This window comes from Diceros bicornis, chromosome 5, assembly GCF_020826845.1.
Source record: "Diceros bicornis minor isolate mBicDic1 chromosome 5, mDicBic1.mat.cur, whole genome shotgun sequence".
Taxonomy (NCBI): Eukaryota; Metazoa; Chordata; class Mammalia; order Perissodactyla; family Rhinocerotidae; genus Diceros; species Diceros bicornis.
This window is the reverse complement of record NC_080744.1, coordinates 69,400,388-69,419,021: the sequence shown is the minus strand read 5'-3', so window position 1 is coordinate 69,419,021 and position 18,634 is coordinate 69,400,388. Positions and strand designations below refer to the sequence as shown.

The window sequence follows — 18,634 nt, the reverse complement described above, 5'->3', positions numbered from 1 at the left end:
AAACTATAGTTCCACTATTCTAAATTTAATTGTGAGTTCTTTTTAAAAACCATCAATAGTTAATGAGACTTACCAACATATTTTACAGACACCATTTTATCAAGCTCCTTCCTCCAGGTTACCTTCTTGCTGAAGTCTTTAACAGTTCCTTCATTGAGGGTCTACAGGTGGCAAACACTTAAGTTTTTGTAGATCTAAAAATGGCTTTATTTCACCCTTGCACTTGAATGATCATTTGGTTGGGCACAGAATCCTGAGTTAAAAGTTATTTTGCCTTAAAATTTTGAAGATATTGCTTTTGTTCATACAAAAGCTATTAATCTGTCATTCCTCTGTGGTTTTGTTTACTTCCTGGTATTTTTAAAGATTTTTTTTTTCCTTAACCTTAACATTCTGCAGATTCTCTACAATCTATCTAGGTATAAATCTATTTTTATTTATCCTGCTCAGCTCCACAGTTATACTCTGAAGCTCCTGAGAACTCAGAAAGTGAGGAAAATTTTCAACATTATTTCTTCAAATATTGCATGCCCACTATTTATTCTCTACTTTCGAAAGTCCTAGAAGATATACATTAGAATTGCTCAATCTTAAATTTTCCATCTCTTGTTCTCTGAGCTATGTTCTAAGTCCTCCTCAGCATTATCTTCCAATTCACAAATTCTTTGACTAATCTCTTTGCCCAATATATCATTTATCCATAAATTGCAGGTTTTTAAAATTTCATTAACATTTTCATTTCTAAGATTTCTAATTGGTTCATTCTTATCTACTAATGTTCAAAATTAATATCCATCTATTTTATTTCAGAATTTCTCCTTTTTGCTTTATAGTTATTCTTTCCTTTGAGGAATTTAAACTCATTTACTTGAAAGTCCTCTTTAGAAAAATGCCCTTTTTTCATTACTCCTGGAGCAAATTCTCTCATTTGTGGAAACTGCTATCTATATTTTATGACATTATTTTCCCCATGTGCTTTGATATTTCACTTTGAAGCTTATCTTGAGTTTGAGTTTCTTGTATTTTAGTTTTCACTTTGCTCATCCTCACTCCATGTGTAGTAGTTTTATGGTTAACATCATCTGGCCCACTATGGTCCCACCTCCAGAGGTTTTTTATTGGGAATTTAAAGCTCTCGCCCTTCAAGAATATAGCATATCCAGTCATGAACCAGAGGGCCACTCCCTTTTATTGCTTCAGACATCAGCTCTCACAGGCCACGCCCCCCAGTAGGTTGTGCTTTTATTGTCTCCTAGTGCCGAACCCTACACAAGCCTAAAGTTTTATACCATCAGCCTGGATCTGTTTCCCCACCACAATCAAGGCATTTCAGCCTCCCTTATCCCATAGGACTTATCCATTAAGTTTGTGCCCCCAACTCCACTTATCTGTCAATGTACATGTTTGTTTTATTTCTGATCCACAGAGACATTTATCTTATTTTTGAAGATCCTTTGTCCTTTTAATTTTTTTAAAAATATTTTATCATTGACGCCTCTGTGTGTGAGTAGTGAAGGATTTTTCATGAACTCACAATGACATCTTGATTAGAAGTTCAAGTTTTCCTTATGTGAAGTTTTTGGTTTACATAATACATATTGGTATATTTAATAACATCAAACTAAAATAATATGTATGAAAAGTTGAGAGAAAATAACTATGGATTAAAAAGCTAACTATAATTATGTGAAAAACATTTTAAAAAATAAGGTTTAAAAATAAACATTTAAAAAATATTTTAAAAAATTAAAATTAAAAAAGATAAAAAATTTTTAAATGTTACCTAAAATTTTAGCAGAGCAATTTGCAAATTTTTAGAGTCAATATAGCTTTACTATCCTACAACTGAAAGGCAGCATTATACCAAGAAAGAAAATCGTGAAAGAACTCACAAATATGAGATGTGCAACAGAGTAAAGAGCATAAACTGTGCAAATTGATGGCCTCGTTCAAAACTTGGCTGTGTCACTTAGAAAGTTACGTAACCTCTCTGTACCGCAGTTTCCTCATTTGTAAATGAAGATAATAATAATACCTACATCAAAGGGTTGTTATGAAAAGTATTTAGTACAAGCTAGGCACACAGTATCATGTACACATTTGTTAAATAAAGAATGTTACATTAAATTTTTCCATGAAGAAAAAATGTACAATATTCAAATCCTGAAAAACTAGATTTTATGATTGAAATTAAAAGTCAATAAGTGAAAAGGTATATATGCTGTACCTGTTTAGTAGTTTTATGAGCGCCTTGAATTGTCCTCTTTGATTTTCCACCAGCTTGACATTTAGATTTTCCTTCAAGGCAAGAAGAAATAGACAAATATACAGATCAACAAATAGATAATACAAAATTGAACTATTCAATCATTCAGGCATACTAACACATAATCTCCTTCTGGAGACCACAGAACAGTACAATCTATACATGGTCAATACAGATGTAATAAAAAAACAAATTTCCAAGGTCCCAAAGACTGCTTTTATGAATGGCTTTCTCAGAACAAGAATAAATCAACTACTTAAAGAAGTCGGATATTCTGAAAATTTAAAAACAAGGTCAAGTTAGTGATACTCCTCAACTTAGACACAGGTCTGGAAAATACTTCTTTGAATTCAAACTTTATTTCAACAATAAAATTAAGAATATATGTTCTACCATACAAAAACTCAGTATTTTGTTTTGATTAATTTATCCGATTTATGAAATACACAGTTTCATTTTAAAAAGGGAGGTTTTCAGTTCTTTGTATTTTTGCAGTTAGATACATCTTTCTCACTTGTTCTTTTTTATAAAAAAGACATTAACTACTGTTTTATAATCACTCTACTCTTGAGAGCAATTCAAAACAGGAGTAAAATTCTATAATATACGACAGGATAGTTTTCCTTTCTGCAAAATAATTTGGGACCAGGACCCCTGAAGAAGTACAAAGAAAGTGAGCCATAATACCTACTAACAACTTATCTGCACATAAGTGCACCTCCTTCACTGTTCTACCAGGGATGAAGGCAGAGAACTCTAAACTCACCTACACAGCCCTTTATTCATCCTTTCATTATAGAGAACAATGTACCAGCAGGCTTTTTAGAATATCCAGTAGAATAACCAGCTTAGAACCAGTACCAGAGGAAACAGAAATAAGACAAAGAACAGAAGAAAACTTTTTAAAATTTAATTATTATCCTCAGAAATATCTGAGTATATACTGTAGTCATAAAACAAGAACAAGTTATTTTTTTAAAAAGCAAAATAAAGATTTTCTGCTAAGTAGCTAAGTTTTAACAATATAAAATAATCTTTATCAAAAATTATGAAGTTAACATTCTTTTGTCATCATTATTATAGATATTCAGAAAGTTCTAATTCTCTGTGCTCATATTTTTGTTATTTTGCAATAAGCATAATTGAAGCTTTTAAAATTGTACTGGCCAATTTTTTATGTACTTATATGCAAAATCAGGTTATATACAGATATGTGATTCATTATGGTATTTTCTTTCCTTTTTTTTTTTTATTTTTTTATTTTTTTGGTGAGGAAGATTCACCCTGAGCTAACATCTGTTGCCAATCTCCCTCTTTTTTCTTTTTTTGCTTGAGGAAGATTAGCCCTGAGCTAACGTCTATGCCAATCTTCCTCTATTTTATATGTGGGTTGCTGCCACAGCATGACTGACAAGTGGTGTAGGTCTGTGCCCAGGATCCGAACCCATGAACCCGGGCCGCCGAAGCAAAGGCGTGCTGAACTTAACCACTACACCTTGGGGCCTATGTTTTTTGAATAGAAGCAACTTTAATAAAAATATCTTCAGATTATTTTGTGTTCTGAATAACCCATGGAAAATGGGAAAATAAAATTTCTTAACATAATATTTATAATACATGGCAACCATAAGACATTTCTAGGTTTTATGTTGTTACTTTTGTAGTAAATAATGTTGATATATATTGTCTATCAAAGAAATGAAGTAATAGTAAGCTCCTTATGAAAATGTTAGCTAGTAAGGAGCTAAATTTAAAAAGATAAATTTAATTCCTCCCTCTATTTGATAGTTCTTGTGATTCAAAATAACTACTCTCTAAAAATATCTAGGAAGACTGACAAAGAAAAGCCACTGAGGTGCTGGCTTGGTGGCGTACCAGTTAAGTTCGTGTGTTCTGCTTCCGCAGCCCAGGGTTCACCGGTTCGGATCCTGGGCATGGACCTACTCACCACTCATCAAGCCATGCTGAGGCGGCGTCCCACACAGAGGAGCTACAACTCTACAACTATGATATACAACTATGTACTGGGGCTTTGGGGAGAAAAAAGAAAAAGAGGAAGACTGGCAACAGATGTTAGCACAGGGCCAACCTTCCTCAAAAAAAAAGAAAAGAAAAGCCACTGAGGGAGGACTGGTCCAAGCAGATATTTTAAAATACTATAAGGCCTCTATAATTAAAACAGTATGGGGGCTGGCCCCCGTGGCATAGTGGTTAAGTTCACATGCTCCGCTTTGGGGGCCCGGGGTTCGCAGGTTCACATCCCGGGCGTGGACATACACACTGCTCATCAAGCCATGCTGTGGCGGCGTCCCACATACAAAAAATAGAGGAGGATTGGCACAGATGTTATCTCAGCAACAATCTTCCTCAAGCAAAAGTTAGCTCAGGGTCAATCTTCCTCACCAAAAAAAAAAAAAAAAGTGTAGCAATCACATGAATTAGATAAACAGCCTAGCGGAGCAGAATAAAAGTACGTATGGAAATTCAATCTACAATAAAGGTGGCATCTCAAATAACTGAGTCAAAGACAGACTTTATAGTAAGTGATGCTACGGTAACTTATTACCCATATGGAAAAAAGATAAAATTAGATCCATGTAAGAATACATGGACTTCACACTACATGTAAGAATAAACTACAGGGGCCAGCCCAGTGGCATAGCAGTTAGGTTTGTGCACTCCGCTTAGGCGGCCCAGGGTTCGCTGGTTGGATCCTGGGCGCAGACCTACTCACTGCTCATCAAACCATGCTGAGACAGCGTCCCACTAGAAGAGCTACAACTCTACAACTATGATACGTGACTATGTACTGGGGCTTTGGGGAGAAACAAAAAAAGAATAAACTACAAATGGATCAGAAATATAAATGTAAAAAGATAAAATAGGGGCCGGCTCTGTGGCTTAGCGGTTAAGTGTACGCGCTCCGCTACTGGCGGCCCGGGTTCGGATGCCGGGCGCACACTGATGCACCGCTTCTCCCGCCATGCTGAAGCCGCGTCCCACGTACAGCAACTAGAAGGATGTGCAACTATGACATACAACTATCTACTGGGGCTTTGGGGGAAAAAAAAAAGGAGGAGGATTGGCAATAGACGTTAGCTCAGAGCCAGTCTTCCTCAGCAAAAAGAGGAGGATTATCATGGATGTTAGCTCAGGGCTGATCTTCCTCACAAAAAAAATAATAAATAAATAAATAAATAAAACTGTTAAAAAAAAAGATAAAATAAAAAATAAAATTTTAAATGAAATAAAAATGTAAAAAATAAAATGTAAACATGAAATAAATAAAAAAAGAATAAAACATGGGTGAACTCTTGTATAGCTTGAAACATCCTGCTGTGTAAGGATGTTTTCAAAGACTAAGAACACATCATAAGTAAACAGGAGCCAGTTTAACAGGTCTCCCACTAGACAAATTTAGAACAACTTAAGCATCAAAATAGAGTGATGGATTATAATTCATTAAATAAGAAACCATGAGTCCATACAAATTTAAATAAATACATACATACATATATAAACACAAAGGGGAAAAGAGGAAGCTCTTCCTTACATTAGAATGTCAACTAATAAATGTAGAAAGAACAATGGGGTTAGCAAATCATCATTTTGCAACCACGACAGGAATAACTTATTCCATTGAGAATTATCAATGGAAGTTAAAAGTAGCCAGGTGGACTGTTTCAAGAGAAACAGGATAGTTACATAGTCTCAAACTATCTTACCACAAATTACTTATTAATTACAAAAGAAAAAGTTAGTTACTTTACAGTGGAGAAACTTGGAAGATATTAGCCAAGTGATTAAAGTTGACATCACTAGTAACAAGACAAACCAATACCATGTGCCTCCTACGATGCACTGAAAAGGATACAACATAATTTCTATAGAAGCCCTCCAAAAATACATAACTGAATTTAAGCACGAAAAGACATCATACAAACCCAATGTGAGGAATATCTACAAGCCCTTAGAAAATTTCAAAGTGAGGTCTCCTTTGGCACATTCCAACCTCCTGTTTTCTGCAACCCTATCCAATTTTCTAAATTCCCGAGATCTAGGCAGCGCTCCCACTGCTCCTAGCCATTAAAGTGAAGAGACTGAAGAGAAAAGATATTTTTTCTAGTTCAAATAATAATAATGAGACCTAAAGAAATATACTTATGTTTTCTAAATCATTCATTAAATTGAACCCAATCATGGTAAATACAGTGAATTTTTAAAAACCTATTTTTTTTATTTTTATGAGAAGAATTTAATAAAAGAAAAAAATCTAAACTTTCTGTAACTTAAAAAAAAAAACTAATCTGCCAGTCCTAACAGTATAACAAACCCAATTTCATCCTCTATGTGAAAACAGTAAAACAAACAATAACAACTTCATGAAACCACTTATGTATTAGTTAAGATAAAAAAGAAATAAAACATTTATTTCTATTTTAATATATACTAATTGACCACCAGTTCTAATTGTAAACAGTTTTCAGTCTATCTACTGTTCAGGACTAAATATATCCTTCTTTACAACGAAAATTTACAACAAAAATGGAACTTTTTTTTTACTACATACCATCATCATCTTTGCTTTCTAGTGGAACACTCCAAGCTATTAGGTTTCTTGCTGTACGACCTTCCTCTGCAACTATTCTCCTTACTTTGTCATGACTATTGGAGCGCTGGAACGAAGCCTATGTACAGAAAAGAGAATATTTATTAGATTATTAGATTACTCAACATACAAAATATATTTGGCAGACAAATCCATTATTTCTCACATTTTTTCAGAAAGGACACACTTAAAACTAATTTGGGGTTGGAAAGGTGGTTAAAAAGAGAAGAGAAGTAAGTTACAGATCTTGTTTAGTTCTACAAGGACTGAATTTTACAACTTTAAAAATAAACAAATTATTTCAAGAACAAATACAATCTAAGGTTTGAAAAAGTGTCCTAAGGAGCACAAACATTGCTCTGTTTCCATTTCAGCACCACCCCTTACATATCAACAGGTCAAAGTGTGAAAGAGAGCAGTTTTCACAAACACGCTACATATTCCCACTGAAAGCTCTCTGGAGCATAAAATGTTTTAGAGAATCCTATTTTTTCCCTAGAGATAACGCTAAAGTAAATTTCCACTCAGTCGTAAATTTCCACTGCATAATTTTATCTCCAAGTTATTGGGATCTAAATAATAACTCCTATAGCTGACATATTTAAATTGCAAGTTTTAAAACTCAAACTACTGTGCACAATGTGTGTGTGTATATATGTATATGTATGTATGTGTATGTATAAATATATACATATATGCATGCCTGTAAATATATACATATGTGAGTACGTGTGTGTGTGTGTGTGTGTGTGTGTGTGTATAACTTCTTGCCTGCTCTAGCCCCACCCGGCTGAAAGCAACACTAGCCTACAGGTTCAGTCCCACCAAGCCCCTGGGCCAACGGGAGCCAGGGGCAGTAACATAAAGGAAATTACCTCCCTGCTAATAAAAGCTATATGAAAATAGCCTGTTTTTATAAGCTAAGTATCTATGAAAAGAAAAGGGCTCTAAAGCATCCCCATACGCATGAGGATGCAGCCTCCTTGCCTAACCCTTAACTCCGTGTGGGCAATCTGCCTCTTTCTGAAAAAAGTTCACTATTGGCCCAGCCCAAAATCCCAGTCCAATTAATGGGTGCCTTCATCTTCTCTTCTAGTTTTTGCCAGCCTGGACTTTTAGCATTCCTGGAATCCTTAGGCAACAATACATTTACTGGGCAATTACTACATGCAAGGCACTAACACACTGAGGCAAAGAACAAAGAACTATAAGATACAGTCACGTGTCACTTAATAATGGGGATACGTTCTAAGAATGTGTCATTAGGCCATTTCATCCTTGTATGAACATCATAAAGTGTACTGATACAAACCTAGATGATACAGCCTACTACACACCTAGGATACATGGTACTAACTTATGGGACCACCACCATACATGTGGTCATTGACCAAAACATCATTATGCAGTAGATGGCTGTATTGTACTTGTCCTCAAAGAGTTAACAATCTAAATGAGTGAACCAAACATGTAAGAGCAAAAAATAATATATAAATTAATCATTATGGTAGCTAGTCTTCAAAGATGTTCCCTATCCCCTCAATAAACCACACCTACTACAGTGTTCATGCCATTGTGTAATCCCCTCCCTTTGAATCTGGCTCTGTGACTTGCTTTTTGACCAATAAAATGAGGTGGAAGTGACACTGCATAACTTCTCAGACTAGGTCATAAGAAGCTTTGTAGTCTCCACTTGGTTCTCTTGGAATGCTCCCTCTTGGGATACTCTCTTGACCCAGCCACCATGCCATGACAAGCCCAAGCCATCAGTAGAGAGACCATGCAAAAGCAGCGCTCTGGATGACAGCCCCAGTTGGACTCCCAGCTAACAGACACCATCCACTGAGCCATCCTGGCTGTTCCAGCCCAGTCGAGCCCCCAGATAACTGCTGCCACCCCAGCACCCCAGGCACAACAGAAGAACCACCCAGTCAACCCACAGAATCATGAGAGGTAACAGGAACTACACGCATGCACACTAACCCACAATACACACATCTGTATTTCCGTATTTATCTATACATATCAAAAACCACGAATTACACTGATACCTCTGATTTCAGTTCTACATCTCAAGGTTCATTTTGGCCTTCCCCTTTCTTTATTTGTAATTTCTTTCTCCACCAGTAAGAAAACCAGCTCTCATTATCTAAAATATATTTACTTAGCTTTTCAATTCTAATATACACATAAAGTAGTTTCAGAACTGCTAACCCACATCTCCGTAAGAAACACATTTATTAACAAGATTACAGCATTTCTATAGAGTTCTTATCCTTAGTCTTACAGCATCCAGTCAAACTACTGGATTTTGTTTTCCAAAATTACTTAAATTAGTTCTCATCCTCACCCATTTCAGTGGGGTTACATTATTCACTTGTAATATGTTACCCTTTCCATTCCATTTTGGGTCCTCCTCACCTACTGGTTGATTTTAATTGCTTATTTATTTGGGGACTATGTGAAAGAAATGCAACACATTATTCTCAAACAAAGGAACTTATTAATGAGTAGTATGACATCAAGAGAAGAAGAAAGTCACTATACTCTAGAGCAGGGGTCAGCAAATTTCTACAAAGGGCCAGATGATAAATAATTCTTTATTTTAGGCTCTGCAGACCATACAGCCTCTGTGACGACTACTCAATCATGCTATTTTGTGTGTGCGTGTGTGTGTGAGGAAGATCAGCCCTGAGCTAACATCTGCCAATCCTCCTCTTTTTGCTGAGGAAGACTGGCCCTGGGCTAACATCCATGCCAATCTTCCTCCACTTTATATGGGACGCCGCCACAGCATGGCTTGACAAGCGGTGCGCCGGTGTGCGCCCAGGATCCGAACCAGCGAACCCCGGGCTGCTGTAGCGGAGCGCACGCACTTAACCGCTTGCGCCACTGGGCCGGCCCGCAATCATGCTATTTTGTGTGAAAGCAGTCACAGACAATATGTAAACAAATAAGAGTGGCTGTATGGTGAGAAGCCAACTGCGAGATAGATAGATACTAATTTTTATTTCAAAATAAATTCAAATTCAGAAAAGTTACCAAGTAGCACAAAGAATCCCCAAAATACCCTCACACATTTTTTTTCTAAAACATTTGAGAATTAACTGCAGTCATGATACCCCTTGCCCTTAAATACTCCAAAGTCTATTTTCTATATCAAAGGATACTCTCCTATATAACTACAGCTATCAAAATCAAGAAATTATCATTGATACAAATTATTATCTAAATTACAGCAATTATTTCAATTTCACCAACTGCCCCACTAATGCCTTTAATGGTATAAAACAAAGTTGACAGAAGTATGAAAATTAATAAAAGAAATCTTAACTAAATCGGAGTTAGGAAGGCCTGTAGGGAGAGCTCTCACGCCCTAGCATACATTGTCAATTACACCAAACAGGAAGAGACTTACACTTGTATCTTGGACAGGAAGTAAAATTACTTTACTACTGACGGAAGATTCTATCCCCACCAGCAACAGCCCAGCCAAAGACAAACACTGCAGCTCAGCCAATGAGAAGCTGTTGCCACCCTAAACTGTTACTCTCCCCCAATGGACTTTTGTTTAGAACAGCCCCTTCCTACTCCCCGTTTTTCTCTAAAAAGCAAAATCCCCTCATTTGTTTTTCAGATTTGCCTATGGTTTGCCATAGCATGCACATCCCAAATTGCAATTCTTTTGGCTATTCCCAAATAAACTTATTTTCAGGGTAAAATAACTGGCGAATTTGCTTTTAAGTTGACAAAAGATACAAGCTCAATTGTTCCAGAAGCTCTAAAAACTCCAAGCAAGATAAATACAAAGAAAACCACGCATAAGAATATCACAGAAAAACTGATGGTAACCCGAAACAAAGAGAAAATCTTAAAAGCAAACACAGGAAGAGAAGAAACCTCACCTTTAGAGGAGGAACAATAAGATTGACAGCTTTGCATTGTCCAAAAAGTGATAAAAGTAATAATTTATAAAAAGTAATAAATCAATAACTTGTTATTGCCTATTCAGTAGATTAGTAGGGTCAAAATCCTTATTGAAGAGAGTTCAAGAGAATGATGAGCGAGAAAATGGAGATGGTGAGTATAAAAGAACTTTGAGTTTTGTCATAAAGGAGAATAGAGAAAGAAGAAAGTGGAAATGAACAGACAAGGTTTTTAAGATAGGTGATAGTATATCTTTATGCTGATGGTAATGATCCAGTAGAAAGACAAATTGAATTATGTAGGGAAAGAGGGAATAACCATAGGAGCTAAATCGGTGACTGATAAGAATTGGGTTTCAGTGTACACAAATGAAGGAACCAACGAACCAGTCCAAACCATTAGGAAAACAAAGATTGTTCTCTTCTACTCTAATACGCTGTGCTATGAGGTTAACTCAAATTGTTCTCTTAACTTTTTATATCTTTAAAATAAATACCTGCACCCACATTCCTTCATTCCTCTGACCTCATCATGGATATCCACATGGCATTCACTTATCTGACTCATAAGTGTTCACTGGAACTCATTAGTTCGTGACCACTGTCCTAGCTCCACCATGTGCAAAATTCTGGAATCACCTCTTCTCTATTCCCATACTTTCCAATCAATGTAACACCATAAAATCTCCTTTTGCTTAAACACATCCCCCAGTGATTATTAGCTCTATATAACTTAGGTTGGCATCTATCATTTAGGTTACCTAAGCATTGTTTAACAAAGAGGTATTGCCATTCTTTTCAGGCCAGATGAATAAGTTTAAAAAGGTGGTCTACTTTTCAGCTTTTTCAGATAATTCCCTTATGCAACCATAGAAAATCTTATAGGCAGATATATATCATAAAATTCACTACTATACCCATCATATTCTAACTCGAATCTTCATAAAGTAATGAGTTTCTAGGAACTTAAATGATCACAAGATAGCAATGTCATAGTAATGCTAGACCAGAAAACTTGAAATCCAATATTCTTTTCTTCTATGAACATTTCAGTTCTACCATAAATTTTGTGAAGTTACTTCTTTTATACCTAGTACATACACACACATTCAGAGAAAAAGCCATAAGCTCAAGACTCTGTTTTCATTCTTAATTCCAACACTTCATATACAAAAACATGACACATCTTACTACAACCCCTGACTGAAAACCATTTTTCAATTTAAAACACAAGTGCTTTCTGTAATGTATGCTAAATTTTTGATAATCTTATTCTTATAAAAATGTCAGTAGTAACTTATGTACAGTAGTTTTAAACATTTTAATCTAAGTACTAGGGTTTGAAATGCAATAAATGAGCCTGAGATACTCCATAACATTATAGATGTCTATTTCAAATGGCAATTTCACCTAGGTTCTTTTCTTCAAGGAGACAAACAAAATATATGTATTTTCATGCAAAGTCACAGTGTGCCACCTAGTGCCATACGGAGATTTTACAGAAGCTTATTCAAATACTAAATGTTTCAATAAAAAGCATAAACATCAGTCTTGAGTGAAAGTTTTTATGTTCGACTCTTATAGTATATAATCTAGGAAAGCAAGTGTTGAGAATGCTCACCGAAGAAAGTACGTATTTCTGAGACGTGCTCCTAGACTGGGAATATAAATTTTTAACTTGTCTTTCACCTAGGTTAAACAAAAAACCTACATAATTTCTACTTTTGGCAACTTTATTCATAATCTTGAAATGGTTTCAAGCATCATTTATTAAATTTTATGTATGTACTTTCATAAAAGTTTCCACCTTACACAAAAGTTCTTCAAAATCCATCTATAATACTGCTTGCCCATAAAATGAAGCTCCCTTCGTTTTTTAAATGGCTTTTCAGCGATCCAAATAATTCAGGAAAGAACCTTTCTCTTAAATTCCCACTATTAAAGCCCTTCATATTCTAAGTAGAATGAAGACAAGATTATCAGTCAGTGAACACCAGGAGTATATTAAAATTCTAAGAATGGTAGCATTTACATATATTTTTACATGAAACTTACTTGACAAATTAAGTAACTGGTATTATTTCCTTAACATTATAGAATGATAAGCTGGAATTCAGTAACCTATGATAACTTTGTCAGTTCTTACTGATATTTCAAACATGAAGGTAAAGCCCTACATGAAGTGACACTGTCTGGACTATTACAAGGGAAAAAAATAAACTTCAATCTTATATGAGCTACTCTATTTTGGGATCTCTATAGGGCCAAGATCAGGGAAACAGAGAAACTTAAAGAGGTGAGTCCAGCAATAAGGGCTGCCTTTCTCCCAGAGGCACCTGTCAATTTCAACAGTCACAGACAAAACAGAGAAGCTGAGCAAAGTTTGACAGACTCACAAAAGTATAGAAACAAAATTTGTCCAGCGCCACCCCAGGCTTTAGGTTCAAACCCAGAAGACTTTCATCCCAGGAGTAAGGGTGAACCAGAAATAGATAAGCCCTAGCAAATCAAATACAACAACGCATTAAAAGGATCATATACCACGACAAAGTGGGATTTATACCAGGGATGCAGGGATGGTTCAACACCCAAAAATCAATCAATGTGATACACCACATTAACAAAATCAGGACTAAAAATCACATGATCATCTCAACAGATGCAGAGAAAGCATTTGACAAGACCCAACATCCATTTATGATAAAAACTCTCAATAAAATGGGTAGACAAGGAAAGTACCTCAACATAATAAAGGCCATATATGACAAACCCACAGCCAACATCATAAGCAACAGAGAAAAACTGAAAGCCACCCCTCTGAGAATGGGAACAACACAAAGGTGTCCACTCTCGCCACTCCTATTCAACACAGTACTGGAAGTTTTGGCCAGAGCAATTAGGCAATAAAAAGAAATAAAAGGTATTCAAATTGGAAAGGAAGACGTAAAACTCTTGCTGTTCGCAGGTGACATGATTCTATATACAGAAAATCCTAAAGAATCCACCAGAAAACTATTAGAAATAATCAACAACTACAAAGTTGCAGGGTACCAGATCAACTTACAAAAATCTGTTACATTTCTACACACTAATAACAAACTAGCAGAAAGAGAAGTCAAGAATACAATCCCATTTACAATCACAACAAAAAGAATAAAATATCTAGGAATAAATTTAACCAAGGAGATGAAAGATCTATACACTGAAAACTCGAAGACATTACTGAAAGAAATCAGTGATGACATAAAGAAATGCAAAGATATTCCATGCACATTGATTAGAAGAATAAATATAGTTAAAATGTCCATATTATCAAAAGCAATCTAGAGATTCAATGCAACCATAATCACAATCCCAATGACATTCTTCACAGAAATAGAACAAAGAATCCTAAAATTCATATGGAACAACAAAAGATCCAGAAAAGCCAAGGCAATCCTGAGGAAAAAGACGAAGCTGGACGTATCACACTCCCTGAACTCAAAACATACTACAAAGCTATAGTAATCAAAACAGCATGGTACTGGCAGAAAAACAGACACACAGATCAATGCAACAGAATTGAAAGCCCAGAAATAAAACCCCACATCTATGGACATTTAATCTTCAACAAAAGAGCCAAGAACATACAATGGAGAAAGGGAAGTCTCTTCAATAAATGGTGCTGGGAAAACTAGACAGCCACATGCAAAAGAATGAAAGTAGACCACTATCTTGCACCATACACAAAAATTAACTCAAAATACATTAAAGACTTGAATGTAAGACCTGAAACCATAAAACTCCAGTACACTCTTTGACATTAGTCTTAGCAGCATCTTTTCAGATACCATGTCTGCTCGGGCAAGGGAAACAAAAGAAAAAGTTAACAAATGGGACTACATCATATAAAGCTTCTGCAGAGCAAAGGAAACCATGAACAATACGAAAAAATAACCCACCAACTGGGAGAAAATATTTGCAAATCATTTATCTGACAAGGGGTTGATCTCCAAAATATATGAAGAACTCATACAACTCAACAACAACAAAAATACAACCCGATCAAAAAATGGCCAGAGGATATAAAAGACATTTTTCCAAAGAAGATATACAGATGGCCACAGACACATGGAATGATGTTCAACATCACCAATTATTAGGGAAATGCAAATCAAAACTACAATGAGATATCACCTTACACCCATCAGAATAGCTATAATTACCAAGACAAAAACAACAAATTTTGGAGAGGATGTGGAGAAAAGGGAACCCTCATACACTGCTGGAGGGAATGCAAACTGGGGCAGCCACTGTGGAAAACAGTATGGGATTTCTCAAAAAATTAAAAATAGAAATACCATATGATCCAGCTATCCCACTACTGGGTATTTATCCAAAGAACTTGAAATCAATCATCCAAAGAGATTTATGTACCCCTATGTTCATCGCAGCATTACTCACAGTAGCCAAGATGTGGAAACAACCCAAGTGCCCATAAATGGATGAACAGATAAAGAAGATGTGGTATATATCCACATCGGAATACTATTCAGCAATAAAAAAAGACAAAATCATACCATTTGCAACAACATGGGTGGACTTTGAGGGTATTATGTTAATCTAAATAAGTCACACAGAGAAAGACAAACACCTTATGATTTCATTCATACGTGGAAGATAAACACATGGATAAGGAGAACAGATTAGTGGTTACCAGAAGGGAAAGGAGTGGGGGAGAGGGCAAAAGGGCTAAAAGGGAACATACGTATGGTGATGGATAAAAACCAGACTATTGTGGGTGAGAAAGATGCAGTCTATACAGAAACTGACATATAATAATGCACACCTGAAATTATACCATGTTATAAACCAGTATGACCTCAATAAAATAATTAAATAAGAAAAAAGAAATGAATGAGCCCTCACAAAAAAATGGAGCCAGTTTTGAATTATCTCAATCCTTGACAAGATTAGAGTACACTACGATTGCCAGTGTCCCTAGCCATCTGCCAAAAACAAAGGTAAATCTTCTAGGGAAGAAGATATCATCTTAGGCATCAAATTATCTATTAAATTATTCACGTATAATGTCTGCACTCAATCAAAAATTACCTAGCATATTATGAGACAAGTCAAATAACTGTAAATCAAGAAAAATAATAGAAAATAGAAATATACCCACACATGATCCAAACAACGTAGTTATCAAACAAAGATTTTAAGGTAACTCTAATTAATATGGCCCAGAAAAATAAAAAGACAAGATTGAAAGTATCTGCAGAGAAGCAGAAACCTAAAAAGCATCAAATAAAAATTATAAAACTGCAAATTATTTTAAAACTAAAATTGAGCACTCAATGGATGGGTTTAACAAGAAATTAGTGAATTAAATCAGACTAAAATATCTAGAATGAAAACATAAAGTAAAAAATAGAAAAGAAAGCAAGAGACATAGGAAATAAAATGAAAGGTCAAACATAGGAGTAAAAACTGAAGTCTGAGGAGAAGACACACAAAAATGGGATTAGAACATACAAAGGCTGAGATTTTTCCAAAACTAACAAAAAACATCATTCTGCAGAATTGAGAGGCACTATGAATCACAAAAAGAATAAATTTTTTAAATAATTAGATAAAAGACAAAGACTTAGACACATTATAGTAAAAACTACCGACAACCAAAAAGAAAGAAAATCTTACAAGTAGCCATAAGGCCTTAAGTATCTTCAAAGTAGTAACAATAAAACTGACAACTGACTTCCTATCAGAAATAATTAATGCAAGAAGTCAATGAAATAATACCTTCAAAGTGCTAAAAGTAAATAACTGCCACATAGAAATATGTGAAAATATCCATAAAAGACTAATAAAAAATGAAGACAACCAGAGGCCAGCTCTGTGGCGTAGTGGTTAACTTCACGCACTCCGCTTTGGCAGCCCAGGGTTCACAGGTTTGGATCCCAGGTGCGGACCTACGCACCACTCATCAAGCCATGCTGTGGTGGCGTCCCATATAAAGTAGAGGAAGATGGGCACAGATGTTAGCCCAGGGCCAGTCTTCCTCAGCAAAACAAGGAGGATTGGCAACAGACGTTAGCTCAGGGCTAATCTTCCTCACAGGAAAAAAAAAAAGAAAATAAAGACAACCAAAACAAACACCGATAACAGTTACCTGGGGGCTAGGGAGAGGATGGGATGGGGACGAGGATGGAGATTCGTGATTAATTACCAAGTCCAAGGAGATGTTAGCCTTACCTGTTACAATTTACATTTTTATAAGCAAAATAGATTCATGGATTTCTTGATTACTTAAAAGATATAAAATGCATTTTTCAATAAAAATGCACATTTTCAAAGTTAAAAATAAACAAAAGAGGAAAAAAACGATATTCAAATGGATATTCTAAAGGGGAAATAAAATATTACTGAAATTAAAAGCTCAATAAATGGGTTTAATGACAAATTAAATATAGCAAAAGAAAGGATTAGTGAACTGAAAAATATGATAGTAGAAAATATCTATGTGAGAGTACAGAGGAAAAAAAAGAATATAAAAACTCAGAGCAGAAAATAAGAGATAAATGGGACACAGTGAATAAATCTAACAGTATAATTGGAGTCCCTGAAGGAGAGAACAGAGAGAATGGGACAGAAAAACAATTTTGAAAGGAAAAGCCTTTCCAAAACTGACAAAAGACAGCAGCCCAAGTCTTCCAGAAGCTCTACAAGCCCCAAAGCAGGATAAATACAAAGAAAACTATACCTAAGCACATCATAGAAAAACTGATGAAAATCTGAAGCAAACATAAAATCTTAATGGCATACAGAGTAGATAAAAACTCATTACCTTGCAAGGAGTGATAATAAAACCTTCAGTTGATTTTCCAACAGAAACAATAAAAACCAGAGAACACTGGAATACCTTTAAAGTGTTGGAAGAAAATTAAGCAAATCTAGATTATTTATCCTGCAAAAATATCCTTCAAAACTGAAGGCAAAATTAAAATATCTTTAGACAAATTCTATGAGAATTTGTAACCAAATCAATTTCATGGAAAGAAATATTAAAGGAAATTCTCTAGGAAGAAAGAAAATAACCCCAGATGGAAGCACATCAACAAAGGAATGAATGAAGAATACCATAAAGGGCAAAAATATGGGTAAAAGTAAGAACATACTCACTATTCAAAAATAATACTATCTTTAATACTATCTTATGAAATATAAAATATACGAAAAACAAAGTGTGTAACAATATCACAAAAGGTGGAAGAAGAGTAAACAGAATTCAAGTGTGGTAAGGTCTTTGCATTGTCCAGAAAGTGATCAAAATAATAACTTGCAACGGACTCTAATAATTCAGTGAGGCATGTTATAATCTCTAGGGTACTCACCAAAAGAATAATAAAATAATGTAAGTAACTTGCCATAGACAGGGAAAAATGGAATAAAAACATTTGAGTAATGCAAAAGAAAGTAAGAAAGCAGTGGGGAAAAGATCAAAGAGAAACTGGGTCTAATAGTAAACAAATAAAAACACAGTAGATTTAAACCTAAATATGTCAATAACAACATTAAATATAAAGGATAAAACATCAATTAAAGGAAAAACTTGTGAGATTAGATTAAATACCTAATTATATATTGTTTAAAAGAGACATACCTTAGGATGGAGAAAAAGAACGCACCATGCAAACATAACCAAAAGAATGGTAGCTACACCAATATCAAACAAAGCAGACTTTAAGGCAAGAATTACTGACAGATGAAACAGTGACACTTCATAATGATAAAAGATTCATCAACCAGGAAAATATAACAATTCTAAATGTGCATCTAATAACATATAAG

General features: G+C 35.1%; 1 protein-coding gene across 3 annotated transcripts in view; it reads right to left on the bottom strand.

Moving 5' to 3' along the window:
- Positions 1–18,634, bottom strand: part of SCAPER (S-phase cyclin A associated protein in the ER) — a 440,234-nt gene that overhangs the window by 405,785 nt on the left and 15,815 nt on the right. For all 3 annotated transcript variants that reach the window (XM_058542151.1, XM_058542150.1, XM_058542152.1), the window contains exons 3-4: positions 6,837–6,954; positions 2,228–2,298 (exon numbers count right to left, since the gene is read on the bottom strand). In XM_058542151.1, coding sequence (XP_058398134.1) covers positions 2,228–2,298; positions 6,837–6,954 — 189 coding nt within the window. The remainder of the gene's footprint in view (positions 1–2,227; positions 2,299–6,836; positions 6,955–18,634) is intronic.